The 14,817-nt window shown below is 46.8% G+C and overlaps 1 protein-coding gene and 1 long non-coding RNA gene across 5 annotated transcripts; one reads left to right on the forward strand and one right to left on the reverse strand.

Moving 5' to 3' along the window:
• The first annotated feature begins 176 nt into the window (after positions 1 to 176).
• Positions 177 to 10,408, forward strand: LOC107204385 (aldo-keto reductase family 1 member B10-like). Of its 4 annotated transcripts, none has more exons than XM_015627384.3 (10): positions 177 to 2,355; positions 4,077 to 4,244; positions 4,560 to 4,676; positions 5,904 to 5,981; positions 6,519 to 6,641; positions 7,815 to 7,921; positions 8,046 to 8,127; positions 8,595 to 8,678; positions 9,417 to 9,499; positions 9,776 to 10,408. In XM_015627384.3, exons 2-10 carry the CDS (start codon positions 4,107 to 4,109, stop codon positions 9,816 to 9,818), a joined length of 855 nt encoding a protein of 284 aa, XP_015482870.1. In that variant the 5' UTR covers positions 177 to 2,355; positions 4,077 to 4,106; the 3' UTR covers positions 9,819 to 10,408. The 4 variants fall into 4 exon arrangements, with proteins under 4 accessions (XP_015482870.1, XP_015482869.1, XP_018862171.1 ...); XM_015627383.3 differs by lacking the exon at positions 177 to 2,355 and adding an exon at positions 2,762 to 3,128; XM_019006626.2 differs by lacking the exons at positions 177 to 2,355; positions 4,077 to 4,244; positions 4,560 to 4,676 and adding an exon at positions 5,064 to 5,152.
• On the reverse strand, positions 10,403 to 14,650 carry LOC117244427. The gene is made up of 3 exons (XR_004497527.1): positions 14,040 to 14,650; positions 12,092 to 12,256; positions 10,403 to 11,221 (listed from the first exon to the last, which is right to left on the reverse strand). It is a non-coding gene; the product is annotated as an uncharacterized LOC117244427 (long non-coding RNA).
• Positions 14,651 to 14,817: the final 167 nt, after the last annotated feature.

Genomic DNA, 14,817 nt, shown 5'->3' on the forward strand with positions numbered 1-14,817 from the left:
GCTGATATCTGGCTACTGAAAGCCCAGAGTACCAGAGACTGGGGGAGAGGGGAGATAAGCAGTGTTCAGCAAGTGGCTGGTACAGCACAGAAGGTGCATGGTGGAACTGAAATATGTTAATACTGAGCTGCTGCCCAGGGCCTGACACTGGAGTATATTATATAATATTATATTCCCTTCAGGATGTGCTGATTCACTGGGACAGGTCTCTGCTCATTGTAACCATGTGAATGAGTAAAGGCTTCCCTTGCCAAAGCCTCTCCTGTTGGTGTCAGAGGCACAGAGTGTGTGCCCTTATCTCTGATACATGGCTCTGACATCCAAGAAAACACTGAATTTCATATAACACCATGGAAACAACTGTTAAATGGAAAAACTAGGGGTGTGAGTGTGTAAGAGTTTTCTTAAGTCACTAGGTAAAAAAGTTAAAGGTTTAAACTAGTTAGAAAACAAAAGACAAGATGGAGGATTTAGGGTGTTGTCTTTTCTTCTTTTCTTCTTCCAGAGGTTTTTGGGTAGTAATGAGTGATTGAATAGAAAATGCCACAGTGCAGTTCACAGGTGTTGGGTCATTGGGTTATTAAGAAAAATAATTAACTTGGCATTTGTTAATTGGGTAAATGGACATATAAAAAACCTTGCAGAAGTTCTTTGTTGGCCAATTTGCACCTTTCTATCTTAATGCATGTAGCTCCTTGTGCCTTGTATATATGTAATATAGATTAGAGAAGAATAAACAACCAAGTCTGAAGAGAAAACTGCCTCTCTCTCATCAAACTCAGTCCAAGCGGGGAAAGAACCCAGCCACAAGTGTCCCATCATCTCCCTCCTGGTGGAGGTGCAGGTGAGCCTGGCTGGGCAGTGCTAGGATAGCTGGGAGGTGCTGTGACAGTGTGGCAGCTCAGGTGTCCGTGTGTCCACGTGTGCCTGGGGCTGGCAGAACATCTGCTGCATTCTGATCCATAACTCCCACACTAGACCAAGCTGTGAGCTCTGAGAAAGGCATGTGAAGGTTGAGCTGTGTCTTGAGTAGCTGAGTGGTCAAGAGACTTCCTTGAGGACTAACAAAAACCAGCATTTGTGAAGGTTAATAGCATTAGAGCCCAATGCTGACTGACTTAGTGCTCGTGCTGTACTACTGTTTAACTTGGTATGCAGTGGGTAAAAACACTTAGACAAGCTTGAGCTGCTTGCATTGTACAATTGCAATGTGAATTGGGTTGTGGGTGTGAGTGCATGGATGAAAGGTTCTTGACAGATGGCAGAAAGGCTGAGACTGAATGTCACAGGAGCATCAAGAGCTTGCCATGATTAGGAGTTAAAATAACTGGATATAATGAACCATGACTGACCAGCTGGTGCAGACAAGAGCTGTGGGAGGAGTCTTGGTACATATCATGTGAAAGTGCCAGGAGAGTAACTGGAAGTGCTGGAAAGCTCTGTGGTGAAAGTGTGGACTGCTCTGGCTGCCAGGCTGTGCTGACATTGATATTTACAAGCCCTCAGTAAAACAGACTGTGAGGAAACATGACTACACCCATGCAGATACCCAAAATGATGAGGACACGAGGTGTAAGAGCATGTGTCAGTGCTGAGCCACTGCCCAGAGCCTGACAGATCAGAGTTGAGTGCTCTTTTCCCCCAGGTGAGGCCACACTGACTCACTGCAGTACTTTATGAGGGGCACACACTAATACACATTGTGAATATTTCCAGGTATGGTTCTCCTGTTGCTTTATCATCCAGAGCTCATACCAAGACTCCTTCAGTGCATGTCACATCCTCTCTGCCAGGCTTTTCCTTCACTGATGCACTTGGTGAATCCAGTTTAGCACTATCACCTTGTCTGGTGTTGCCTTACCCCATGACATATGCAAACAGAACTTGGCCTTTGTAAGTGATTAAAAAGAAAGGAGATTTTGTTCTCAAATGAGGTGTGAACAAAACTTGTGCTTTTGGTTATGACCAAATGGACCTCAGATACATTACAGCAAATGCAAACCTGCCCAAAATCCTTTCCAAAAGACAGAGGTATCTCTAAGTCAAGAAACCATTGGGGAAAAACCCCTGAACTAGGATGGCAGCAGGCCTCTCATGCTTGGTTTTAATACTGTGCTCCTAATATCACAATCTTTCCACTGATTTCACTGTCCCTCAAGCCAAACCCCAAGAGTCTGAGCATGCTCAGAGCAGACTTACAGAGGAGGAATCCAGCAGGGAAAAAAAAAGTAAAAGGCAAACACTACGTTACGTAACTATTTTGTGATGTTGACTGAAACATCACATCCTGCTGGGGATGGCTGATGGTGCTGACAAAAAACAGGATTACAGAGACAAGCTATTGTCTACTCTCAGGTAAGAAGGGCAAGAAAAGAGCTACAAAAAAAAGGCACACAGAGAAAAATGCACTATTATGTTGCCAACTGATGCTGACACCTGAATAAATTCTCCAACCACAAGCATGCAGCAAAACTTCAACTTAACACCTATTATTCTTCAGCAGCTTTCAAAAAAATACTAAAAGAAGCGTCTCCCAACACTAAAAATAACATTTTTTCTTTAAAATAACTGCTTTCTAATTTATCCCTACAAAGGAGATCACTTTTCCTCTCCCGTCCCAGAGGGATGAGGAGGGAACCCAGAGCCCACATTGCAGCTGAAATGATTCACACAGACGCAGCTCCAAGTGTGATGAAAGAAGAAGGAAGTTTATTTTGTTTTTTCAGTATTTATAGGTTTTTGACCACGAGCAGGGATTGGATAGTCAGGTTAACACCTTCCCAACCACACTGGTGGTGAGAGATGTCCATCAAAAGGGAGATCTTTAATGTAATGTATAAACACCTACGTTTATAGTGACTTTCCTGGGAAAGTGGCTAGAAATTATGAAAACAATATGGAAAGGTCTGATTCTCAGGACGACAGGGGGAGAAGCAGCGAGCCCGGTGTCCCCGGGGCCGCGGGGCTGTGGCTGTGCCGGGCGGGTCCCGGGCGGGTCCCGGGGCGCGGCGCTGCCTTTCTGGGAGGGCTGAATGCTCCGGGAAACACTCCCGGCTGGAGCCATGGCCACCAGCGTACAGCTCTCCAGCGGGGCCGGCATGCCCGCCGTGGGGCTGGGCACATGGAAGGTAAGGGGGACAGCGGGCTGGCTCTGTGCCGTCTCCTCCGGAAGGGTCCGGAGCGCTCGGGGGTGGGCAGGGAGCGGGGACAGCTCGGCTCGGTCCCGGGATGCGAACAGAGCCCCGGCGATGCTTTGGGAGCCGCGTTCGCTCTCCGTCCCTGCCGCAGCCGCCAGGGATGCGCGGATCCCACCCAGCCCCTGCTGTCCCTGTCCCTTCCCGTGCCCCTGCCCTGGAGCACATCCCTGCTGAGGAACAGGCAGTAGCAAGTTCCTCGTCTGCTAACGAGGTATGGCTTCAGAAGACAATTCATGCGTTTTGAGCAAGTTCTGACAAAGAGGTTTGTTTGCACCGTTGTTACGATGACTGCAAAACCGCTGATCTGTACAATGCCTAGAAACAAACATTGCTGGATTTGTGTGGACAAGATATGCCAACATTTCTTTGTGCACGGCTCTTACACATGGAACTGCACACCTCCTCTGTCTCTGAAGGAAGCAGCTGACATAAAGCTCAAATTACAGGTGGGATGTGCCCTAACATGAGCAGTGTAACACTCCAAAGAGATGTGGATGAGTAAGGTGTAGACCACTGCCCTCCCCATAAGAACTGAAATGCTTCTAGCTGGGATATTTGTTTCTCAGACACAGCACTGGGAAGCGAGAACTGTTGAGCAAGAGGCACTGCAGAGCTCCCTGGCACAAAATTTGGTTCCCCCTGGTCCATCTCTGGCAGTGTTGAGGGCTCTGCTCTACCTGGCTGTTGGCTGAGTCAGCTTGTGACTGGAGCAATGAATAAATACCTGGAGGCTGGATTCAAACCCAGCAGCCTGCATTCATAAGATGAAGAGAGTTTTAAGAACACAGCATGGAAAAACTCTACTTAAAACTGTGTTTCTTTAGTTGCTAGATTAGTAGGAAATCTGTATGCTTTGGGATCTTAAGCTTCTTTTTCCAGTCTGCAGCTGGGCAAGTAAAAGCTGCGGTGATGGCTGCCATCGATGCCGGGTACCGCCACTTCGACTGTGCCTACGTGTACCTGAATGAGAATGAAATTGGGGAAGGGATCCAGCAGAAAATCAAGGAAGGTGTTGTGAAAAGAGAAGACCTCTTCATAGTCAGCAAGGTAAGGTGACCTAGCATCCAGGGGAATTTGTGGCAACATGCATAGAGGGAAATTCAGAGCAGTGGAGAAAGGATGTGTGCTATAGTGTGAAATTATTAGGAGAATAGTTCAGACCCATACTGGTAAAAACTTCTTTTTGTCTCTCTATTTTGTAGAGCATTATCTAAGATGTGTTCTACATTCTTCATTTTCATGGGACTGTTCAAATTACATGTTAAGCAGAAACAGCCCCAGAAAGTGTGCTAGCTTTTTTTCCCTTCTTTAGGAAAGAGCTTTAACTCAGGAGGTCACAATCTTCCTTGTTTTTCTCTCTAGCTGTGGTCCACTTTTCATGAGAAGCCTCTGGTGAAGAAAGCCTGCCAGAAGACTCTTGCTGACCTGAAATTGGATTATCTGGATCTCTACCTCATGCACTGGCCTCTTGGCTTCAAGGTACACAGTAACAGCAGGTCTCATTCCTGGGAGAGCTCCTCAGAAGTGCCAGGAGCACTTGCAGCACCACTGCTGCTCCAGAAAGAGCCCGTGCCTGTTGTGCCAGCACTGCCCCAGTGCTGCCCATCCCGCTCTGCCCCTGATCTCTGCCCCGACAGCGCTGCCTGCACAGCGTCCTCTGCCCTCCTGATAACGGGCAGGCAAACACAGCACTGAGGTCAGGCCCCTGGCTGCAAGATTGACTTGTGCTGCTTAACTTTGGCCTAAATCATCCTTTCCTGCTTTGAGGGAAGGAAGGCTGTACATTGCTGCCTGACAGAAGTTCTTTCCTCTGTGTGTTACAGAAGCACAGAATGAGAGCATGTTTCTGTCTTCCATTTCCTTCTTTAATCACTGAGTCCTTAACACACTACAGATTGAGCTGAGCTCTGCTGTAGGAGTCTTAAAGTTGTTCCACAGACCCTGGATTTCAAAAGGTGAGACTTTCTGACATCCATGTCAGAAGTACATGAAATACATCTCATCCTTCATGTACTTCAAAGGAGCTGATGTCTCAGTCTGTGTCTAGTCTTGGCTTTTTCTTTCAGCTGCAGACAGGTTAAGACCTCCATCCTATATCTGTGGCTTTCGAGCTTGTCAACTGTTTGTCACACTTGCAAAGCTGTCATGGTTAGTTTTATGTGAACAAAGAGCTTGAGTAAAAGTGTCATAATACTCTGACATCTGCACACTGGATGTGGAGGTTTGTTTCTGAGTTTGTACATCTGGGGTGTTCTGATTTGCCTCCAACTTAAACTGAGGCTCCCCTCACAGGACACCTGTGTGTTCACATAATATCTTCTTCAGCAGATGTGGCTCAGCCTAAACCTGACTTAAATGTTCCTGGAACTTTAGCCAGTCCTTCAGAAAAACCCAAAAAACCCCAATTTGGTCTTAAAGGAATAATAGAGGAGTATAGGAAGCTTGTTTGTTCCACAAGTGTGACTTGTTTATCTGTACACGTCATCAATGTGAGTCATCACATTGCTGGATCCAGGACATACACCTGACATCTGATTCCAGATCATTCCTACTAGGAATGATTACTGGCAAAATTGCCAGGAACAATGTAAACAAATATTAGTATTTTCTGTACTAGTAGCTAAAGCCATCATGGTCTTCAGTTGTCTTGGTATTACCTTGCCAATAAAAAGAGTGTTTATATAATTTATTTTTTTTCACTGACAGGCAGGAGAGGAGCTGTTTCCTGCAGATGACAAAGGCATGGCTATTCCAAGCAACACAGATTTTCTAGATACATGGGAGGTAAGTTCAGCCAGAGTGGGAAAGTCATGCTTTCTGTTGCTGGCAGTCTTTTCCATGCTTTCATTACCTTCAGCAGCCACAAAGTTCTTATGTATTTATTGCACCATATACAAAATAGTTTTTCAAAACATGTTCAGTCAAGCTGATAATTTTTAGTGAAGTTTCAAGCCAGACTGCCTGGCCATACCAGGAACAGAACTGTCCTCATTCTGTTCTGAAAGTGCTCAAATACACTCTGCTGAAATAAATTAGGTTGTGATCATGCTGGCTTAAGAACACATCATTGATTATCCTTATTTCCCATGTGAAAATAACTGAATTTCTGCCATCTCAAGAAAGGAGCCCTTGGGTTTGGGTGAGATGGAAGACATGGCATAAATACACCAGTGTGCACTTTTCCTCAGGAGACAATCTTTGCAGCTCCAAACATTTGTCTTTCCTTGCCCATGAAGGGAAATGAAGCCACACAAATGAAGGAATAATTCTTCCAGGGCCTGTCTTGTATACTGATGCTGACTGTGCTCCTCTCTCTGCCAGGCCATGGAAGAGCTGGTGGATGCTGGTCTGGTAAAAGCCATTGGTGTCTCCAACTTCAACCATGAGCAGATTGAAAGAATCTTGAACAAGCCAGGACTGAAGCACAAGCCTGCAAATGTCCAGGTGAGCTGCAAAGTGACTGCAGGTGACTGGTTTTGTGGGATTATAAAGATCCAATTACAGTTGCATGAGGAGATGCAAAAAGGAAGAACAAAGCAGACACAGCACAATTATGTCCTGTGATTATTTCTGAGTACACACAAAGGCGTTGTAGATCTGTGTCCTGACAGGGAATGAAGTTGTGGTACACAAATTACCACAAGAACTCTAAAATACTTGTTCAGTTATTAGTAATGGCATCAATCTGTTACTAATAGCAGATGATTGTTCACACAAGATGTGTTTTATCTCATACAGGAATCCACAATTCAGCCACCCAGTTGGAAAGGGAGGTCAGTTTTAACTATTATACAGAAGTAGAACATTTACTGACACACTGGTGGCTTCCTGATATCTACTCTGATTTATGTAAAATAAGAAATAAAGTGTTTTTATACACACATATTTAAAAAATAAATCACCTAGTCTTTGCATACAGCAGCCACTGCCTCTTTGCATGCAGGTGCTGCAGGAGTTTATCCCTTCAAAGGGCCTTGGACAGACTCAGACATCTCTTACAGCTCTGAATTCAGTACTTCTTGCATATTCACCAAGACTACTAAATTCCCTCAGTCTCCAGAGCCTGCCAGTCCTTCCTCTGCATGTAGTTACAAAAAAAGAGCATGCTGAAAGGGAAAAAAAATTGCATCTTTTCCAAAACTATAGGACGTAAGAAAGGAGCACCAATTGAAGAGAAAGGGAGATTTTATGTCTAGAACAGACAGGGGGGGAGAACAGAGCAGATGCAGCACGTTCTTCTCATCCCACTCCACATTACTGCTGAATATGTGAGACATTGGGGTTTTCAATATTTGCTAAGAAATACTAATTAGAAATACTAATACTGTTATAATTAGTATTAGAAATACTAATACTGCTTAGAAATCTGAGAAGGACCTCAGAACATGCCAAAGAACCCAGAGGTGAGCCTTGTGGAATGCTTTTCCCCCTCAGCAAAGACCCAGAGGTAGAAGGAGTCTCACTGTAGAAGCAGGTGCTGTAGAAAGCTACGGCTGAAAAACACTTTGCAAAGACTGGCACATGAGGACAAATTCCAGCCTTGAAGTGCACTGGGAGATAATCCCTGCAGTGAGTTACAGCTGCATTCTACCCACCTCTGTACCCTTCTGCTGGCAGATTGAATGCAATCCATACCTTACCCAGGAGAAGCTGGTGAACTATTGCCAATCCCAAGGGATTGCTGTGACAGCCTACAGCCCCCTTGGCTCTCCTGACAGACCATGGTAAGATTGCTCTGCAATTTATGAGGGAGCTGGCATGGATAATGCTTGGAGCACTGAGACAGTCAGTGTACTATTAGCCACTGATGTCAAAACAGATTTCTGCTGTTGTCTCTCTTCTGTGTAGGGCTAAGCCAGAGGATCCTTCCCTTCTGGATGACCCCAAGATCAAGGAAATTGCAGCCAAGCACAACAAATCCACAGCCCAGGTACATGGATGCCAGACTGTGGGTACCCCTTCCTGTGACACAGGACAGCCAGTGACAGTGTGGAGGACAGGCTGGCTCTTTGTTCCCAGTCAGCTCTGGTGAGAGGCAGCAGTGCAGGGCCTGTTTTCTGTGTGGCCTGCAATGCACACTCTCAAGTGTCATCATGACTGTCATCATGAAACATTTTCTTGACCTGTCCTCAAATGCTGGAATGTCTTCATCTCAAGTCCTCCTGCAGAGAATGAAATCTTGATAGAAGTCTGGGTGAGCAGGAAGGCTTGACTGGCCCAAAACTGAATGGGAAAGGAGGCCTTTCACAGGAGGCTCCACCACTTCCCTCTTTGCTCTTCAGGCAGGGCAACCAGGGCTGCAGGGACAGGAATGCTTGGAAACAGGGATAACATCTGTTGGAACAGTCTCTGCTTCCTCCAGAGCAAGAAGAAAGATTCAGTTGTCTGTTCCTGCAGGTTCTCCTTCGCTTCCAGATCCAGAGAAATGTGATTGTGATTCCCAAATCAGTCACCCCACAGCGCATTGTGGAGAACTTCCAGGTGAGGAATCGGGATTGAGCTGCTGCCCCTCAGGGATGGCTTGGCTTCTCCCTGCACAGCAAGGGAAAAAATCCTTTTATCATTCTTCCCAGCTTCTGCACAGGCAAGAACACCAGGCTTTTTGTCTGTTTACACACTCTACTAAGGGCCAAACTTAAGGTTACAGTTGGAGAGCAGGAATGAACCAAGCCTTTTTTCAGTATGCTGATAATTCTAGCAGTCACTTTACACAGTGTCTTGTATTCTGCAGACTTGGGATGAATTACCAGATGGTTTTTCACTGGCAATTGAGTGCAGCAGCACACCATGAAAGGCTTATGTAGAGCAAGCAGTGTTAAGAAAACAGTTGTGGTGTTCACAAACCATGTTGCTCTATTCAGTGGTCTTTTCTAATTCAGTGGTCTTTGACTGCAACTGGTCACTGGGATTTCAAAAAGCCTAGATAGATTAAGTGAAATTTGGAAATCTTCTAGATGTGCCTTTGGAATAGGACAGAAAGATGCATCTCTCACAAGTGACAGATGCAAGAGCCTGCCAAGTGTCCTGCAACAGCTGGCATGTGTTATTGCAACTTTGGATGAATTTTTCTATTCCCTCTGCCAATGCATTCTTGGTGAAACAGAGAGATGCCTTTTTCATGAAGCAGTCATGTTTTCTAACCAGCTGTCTTCCCTTGCAGACTTGTGGATTTTGCTTACAGACTCTGGTTTGTTCAAAGAGGCGGTTTTCTCTTTTTAGGTGTTTGACTTCAAATTGACTGAAGAGGAGATGGCAACTATTTTCAGCTTTAACAGAAACTGGAGAGTCTATACAATGAGCATGTAAGTGGTAGCACTCAGTATTTTTCTCCAAACCCATCAGTTATGAATATTACATACACAGAGGTTTTACATCTAAATACTGCCTAGAATGTCAAGAGCCTGAATGATGAAGTAATTGGGATGTTCCAAATGTACAAAAACACATACAATAGAGGAAAACTAATCTGGAATGAACCCATCCTTCAATTACAGAGCTCAGATCCCACCTTAGTGGCTTCTTGAAGCAAAACTAGAAAGGAAAATTATGACTAAAATGAATCTTTCTATTCCCTGCAGGGGCAAAACTCACAAGGACTACCCCTTCAATGCAGAATACTGAAGATATTCATATTGTGCCCTCATTCAGAGCTTGGTCTGATATTCTTCCTATCAATTTATCTTTCTTATTGCTTTTCTCCTCCTGCAGCCAGTGAAGTCACAGCATATGTATTCAGTGTTCATCTCTTGTTTATTCTTTCTGAAAAGATACAGTAAAATTGTTCCAAAAGAATAAAATGGGGGCTGTAATCATTTTCTGTCCAAATGTGGATGGAGTAATCCACATTTAGTGAGGGAGAGACTTTGAACTACACATTCACCTTTTTAATTTATCTTGCTTCAACACAAGAGGATAGTTGGAGTTATGAGAGAAAAATCTGAGAAATGTGAACTAAAGGCCAGCAGTTTTATCACTCCAGAAGTAACTGAGAAAGCAGCTTTTCCTACCTAGGAAAAACTTTCCCTTAGGAAAAAAACCAAACTCCATAAGCAGAAAACACACAGGGGTGTGGTCGGCAGTATTTTCAGCCAGGTTTTCTCCTGAGTGTGTGGATTTTCCCTGGGACAGGGCACATTTCTCATTCCCCTGCGGGCAGCAGAGGGCAGCCATCGCTCAGCCTGTCCCCATCCCTGATGTCACACAGCCCGGGGCTCTGGCTGCTGGCACCAGGAGCTCAGCCCCCAAAGTACCGGCATCTCCTCTGGCCCTGTCAGCCTGGGGGCCAAATTCTGGCCGCAGTTAATGCCCCTCTAGCTCCATCCACCTCGCCCTCCAGCCCAGCCACCCATCCTCCGCTGCCCTTGGCCCCACAGCCCCAGGTGAGACCAGGAGGTATTTGCTTTTGGGGCTGTGGCACATTTCTGCTCCCAACCCTTGGGCAGGTGACCAAACATAATCATGAAGTTGCACACTGGGTTTCAAGGCAAAAGAGCAAAACTCTTGTTCAAGAAAACCAGCACCTTCTTTGGTGCTTCTTTCCAAAATTTCCACTTCCAATTCATGCAAATGTAATCCAAGAATGTTTGCTTTGCAGCTTTCTAAAGGAAGCAGCCCATAAAACCTTCTGTAACCCCAAACTGAGGTGAGACTTAGCTCTGCTGAAATCAAATATAGATTTCTATTGAACAATAAAGGTACAATGTTACTATGATGCACAAATTTAGAACACTGTCTTTTTAGTGAATACTTTCTCCAGCACGAGTTCCCCAGTGCCCACCATGCCTTCAGGGGTTTCCTTGTTCAAACATAACTCATCCACCAGCTGCAGTCCTCTTGGAATTAAGTCCTTTCAGCATGGATCTCCTTCAAAAAAGTGCACCTGTGACTCCAGAAGTATTCCTGAGTGGCAGGACTGTGAGCTTAAATTCTGGCATGGGACAGGATGTTTGTTTCAGTGGTCTCCACACAACCCACCGCTGCCATCCCTTGGTAATGTCTGCAATTTATGTTCTTTACATTCCACCCTGCATTTAATTGAGAGATATATTAAGATTTGTTTCACCCTTATTCCATCTTTAACATAATCATCATCTTACTGCATATTCATTATAAACTCCACCCCTTGCCCATGCAGACCTATGTAGTTAACACCTCACCAGTGCAAACAAGACATGAATCCCAAACCCACCCCTTCTCCCAGAGACAAAATTATCAGGATCAACACTGCAACAGTCAACATATTTTCCAACTGCTTCTAAAATGCTTTCCAAGCTGAACTCCCAGCTATCCTTGGCCAGAGCCACTAATCTGCTGATCTTTTGGCATGCACTAGCTAGTACAATGCGTGTGAGTTACTCCTTGATGTCCCAACAGTAACTTATCAAGTGATACCAGTAGTAACTGTGCTCAGACCTTGGAGCTTTCAGGCCACAGCATCAGTGATCACCACTTTTTCAGGGTCCTTCCCCCCTTGCCTGTAAACACCACCCAACAGTCCAAACATCTGCAGAGGAGTCTCATCTGTGGGATCAGCAGGATCAGACGATTTCTCCCCACAGCCCCTCACTGGTGGATCCTAAAGCCTTCCTCCCTTGGGAAGGGCAGTGCCTGCTAGTAGCAGAGAGCCCAAACTTCCCACAGCTCTGCTCTTACAAGGCAAAAACCTGAATCCCATTTGCTGACACAGCCACTGCAGGGACAGTTGCTGCAAGTGTTCAATATTTCTGCAATTTCATCCTGACTGTCAAGAGAGTGCTCATGTTCTGGGGAGCAGCACTCCCACCTCCACAGGCCTACCTAACCTTACAACTCAGGCTGCCTCAAGAGGCTTTGTTTTCACTTTGCCATCAGCTTTCAGAAAACATCTGTTTCTCTTTTCCAAGTCATCTTCCTACCCAGCACTGGCCTGCCCTGATGTCTCCTCTCCTCAGGCAATTGCACACTGTGCGTGCTCCCCCCTGGATGTGCACTGGCTGCTCCACTGCTGTATATTCATTCCCAGGGCCAGGATCATTACTTCTTCCAGAGTTCTCACTACTCCTCTTCTGTGTCTCAGGTAACTGAAGAGTGAAAAAAAAAAACCACAGAAGAACAATTGAGTAAATGCCTTTCTCCCCCTTCCCCAGCCTCAGTTTAAGCCAAACACCAATCTGCTCCCTGTCCTCCTCTCCACCCCTTCTTTGTCACCACAGATTACATCCAGGCCACCCCATTCCCTCCCTGGAAACAAGGGTGTCTCTGAGGGTGATGCTGGGTGCCTGATGCTTCCTTTCACCTCTCACTCCTGCTTACTGTGTCCTAGAGCTCCTGGGTGGGCAGTCTGCTGTCCCCAGGGCTGCCAGTGTCCCCAGGACTGCCACTGTCCCCAGGACTGCCACTGTCCTGCCCATCAGGGGTGACCCAGCCCACAGGACCCCCTTTGGAGTGAGGTGCTGTCCTCCTCAGTGGCCAGGGGGACTGTGGGGGACACAGAGGTGCTTCCCATCTGCCAGAACTCAGTCACCCCAGGTACAGCACCACTTTCAGAGCCAGCCAGAATCAGTCCTGACCAGCCTGGGACAGTTCATGGCTTCCCCCTGCCCAGGTTTTCCCTGCTGTACTAAACCTGCCCTTCCCACACAATAATCACCACAGATGGGTGGTGGGATCACTTCCTCGTCCTCGGCTGTGCCTTGGAGCTTGTTATTTCAGCAGGTGCAAAGGACAAAAGCACGAGGACAAAAAGCATCATTAGCTCTGAAAATAAGGCAGATCCACCAAGATAAGCTCCTGGGCTGATTTGAGCTCAGAATGAGAAAGAGGCCAAGATCTTCCACAGTCATGGCTGGCCAAGCACCTCAGATCTGCCTCCTGGCATCCAAAGGTTGAACTGGAACCCCACACTGAGCAAGATAAATCTCCCCTCCAAGCTAAGCAGAAATTCCTGCTGTGCTTCCCAGCAATTCAAGCCTGAAACCTGCATGCCCTCACCTCCAAGGTGTAAGTTATGCCAGTGTCTGGTGTCTCTGAAGCTGCAGACCCCTGCAGCTCTTCCCCTTAGCTGTAGAGATGATCACACCTTGCAGCAGTGTCACCTCCCCACTTTGCCTTCACGTTATTTCAGAGGGCCACTGTGTCTCTCTGTAAACACTGTCCATAAGGACATACCCACTTCTGTTTTGGGCCCTGTTCTCAGATTCCAAACACCACTGGTCACCAAAGTCACAGCTTGTGGTGAAATTACAGTTACTAAATGCAAAGTCAGCAAAACAAACCAAAAACTCATGATATTATGCCTCTTGTGGATCAAGGGGGAAAAAAAAAAGCAAGCAAGACCCTCCTCCCCCTCACAGTTCCTCATTGTCAGCACTCTCTGTAAAGACATGACCATGTTATCAAGGACACAGGGCACAAGATTTAGCAGGCTGGCTGTCACAGGGTGACACGTGCAGTACTTCTTCCTCCTCCAAGGCCCCCAGAAGACCTTCAGGAGAGGCAAATAGTGGAAAGCTGGCTGGCCTTGCAGCTCTGAGGGTAAAGGCTCCAACTCTCAAGAGCTAACAGCAAAAACAAAATACAGAACTTCTGCCTGAAGCCTCTTGAGACAGGACAGAGGCATCTCCGACCCGAAACCCCAAGGGAAAATTCAACCCGGGTGGTAAGAGATAAGCACCAAGTTGTGTAAAGGTTTTGTGATCCAAGTAAAAGCACATCGCATCCTGCCAGAGATGCCTGATGGTGCTGACACAAAACAGGAGGAACACTAAAGAGGAAAACCAATTACCATGCCGCCCTTAGCTAAATGGAGCAAAAAATATGGAGCTGCAGAGAGCAGGGAGAGGCACCCAGAGCAAACACTCGCACCTGAAGGAACTCTCCACATGTGAATAAGCAGCAAAGCCTCCCAGGCAAGTCTGGGTTTTTCCATTGCGCTCTGACGTCTTCAGCAGAACAGCGAATGCTTGTCTGCAAAAGCATCAAAGCCAGTTTCTGATGTGAGACTGCTGGCCATGACCATGTACGATTACAATCGTGCATTTTATTCTGCAGTGTCCTCAGCACTTCCCTTAAGACAGAGGGACAACATGATCATGATGTCACTCATAAAAAAGTCACTGTTCCTCTTCTGAGACTTTCAAAACACTTTCAAAAAAACCTCTTCTAAAATTCAAAATAAAGCTGGTTTGGTGTTTGGTTTTGTTTTTAAATTCACTCTATCCTAAATTACTCCTAAGCAAAGCTGGGTCTGTGCCACTCGGCGCAGGGAACAGCTTCTCCTGGCCCTCAGTAGCCAGGCACACGGAGGTTTCTGCTGCCGTGTCGCTGTACCAGCACACAGAGCCACGGGATCCCGGCAAGGGGGACCAGCCCAGGCCACCAGCGCTTCGGCGGGGCCGGGGGCTCAGCGCTCCCGAGGTGTGAGGCAGCTCCTGCCGGGGGACGGGACACGCTTCTGCCCCGTGTCCCCTCTGCCACCCCCGCCCGGGGATGAGGCTCCAGGGGACCGAGGTGCCGCGGGAGGGTGGCTCGGGGGCCACACCTGTCTGACATCTGTCCATGCCACAGCACGGAGCCGCAGTCGCGGCCTGCCCCACAGCCCCGGCAGCGGCCCCGGGCTCGGCGCCGCCCCGGCTCGGGCGGG

The sequence above is a fragment of the Parus major genome, chromosome 1A (assembly GCF_001522545.3).
Source record: "Parus major isolate Abel chromosome 1A, Parus_major1.1, whole genome shotgun sequence".
Lineage (NCBI taxonomy): Eukaryota > Metazoa > Chordata > Aves > Passeriformes > Paridae > Parus > Parus major.

Coding starts and splice junctions, on each gene's coding strand:
- LOC107204385 (XM_015627383.3), top strand. CDS start 3,033: ATGCTCCGGGAAACACTCCCGGCTGGAGCCATGGCCACCAGCGTACAG. Junction 4,677..5,903: donor ACTGGCCTCTTGGCTTCAAG/GTACACAGTAAC, acceptor TTTCACTGACAG/GCAGGAGAGGAGCTGTTTCC. Junction 8,679..9,416: donor GCATTGTGGAGAACTTCCAG/GTGAGGAATCGG, acceptor TTCTCTTTTTAG/GTGTTTGACTTCAAATTGAC.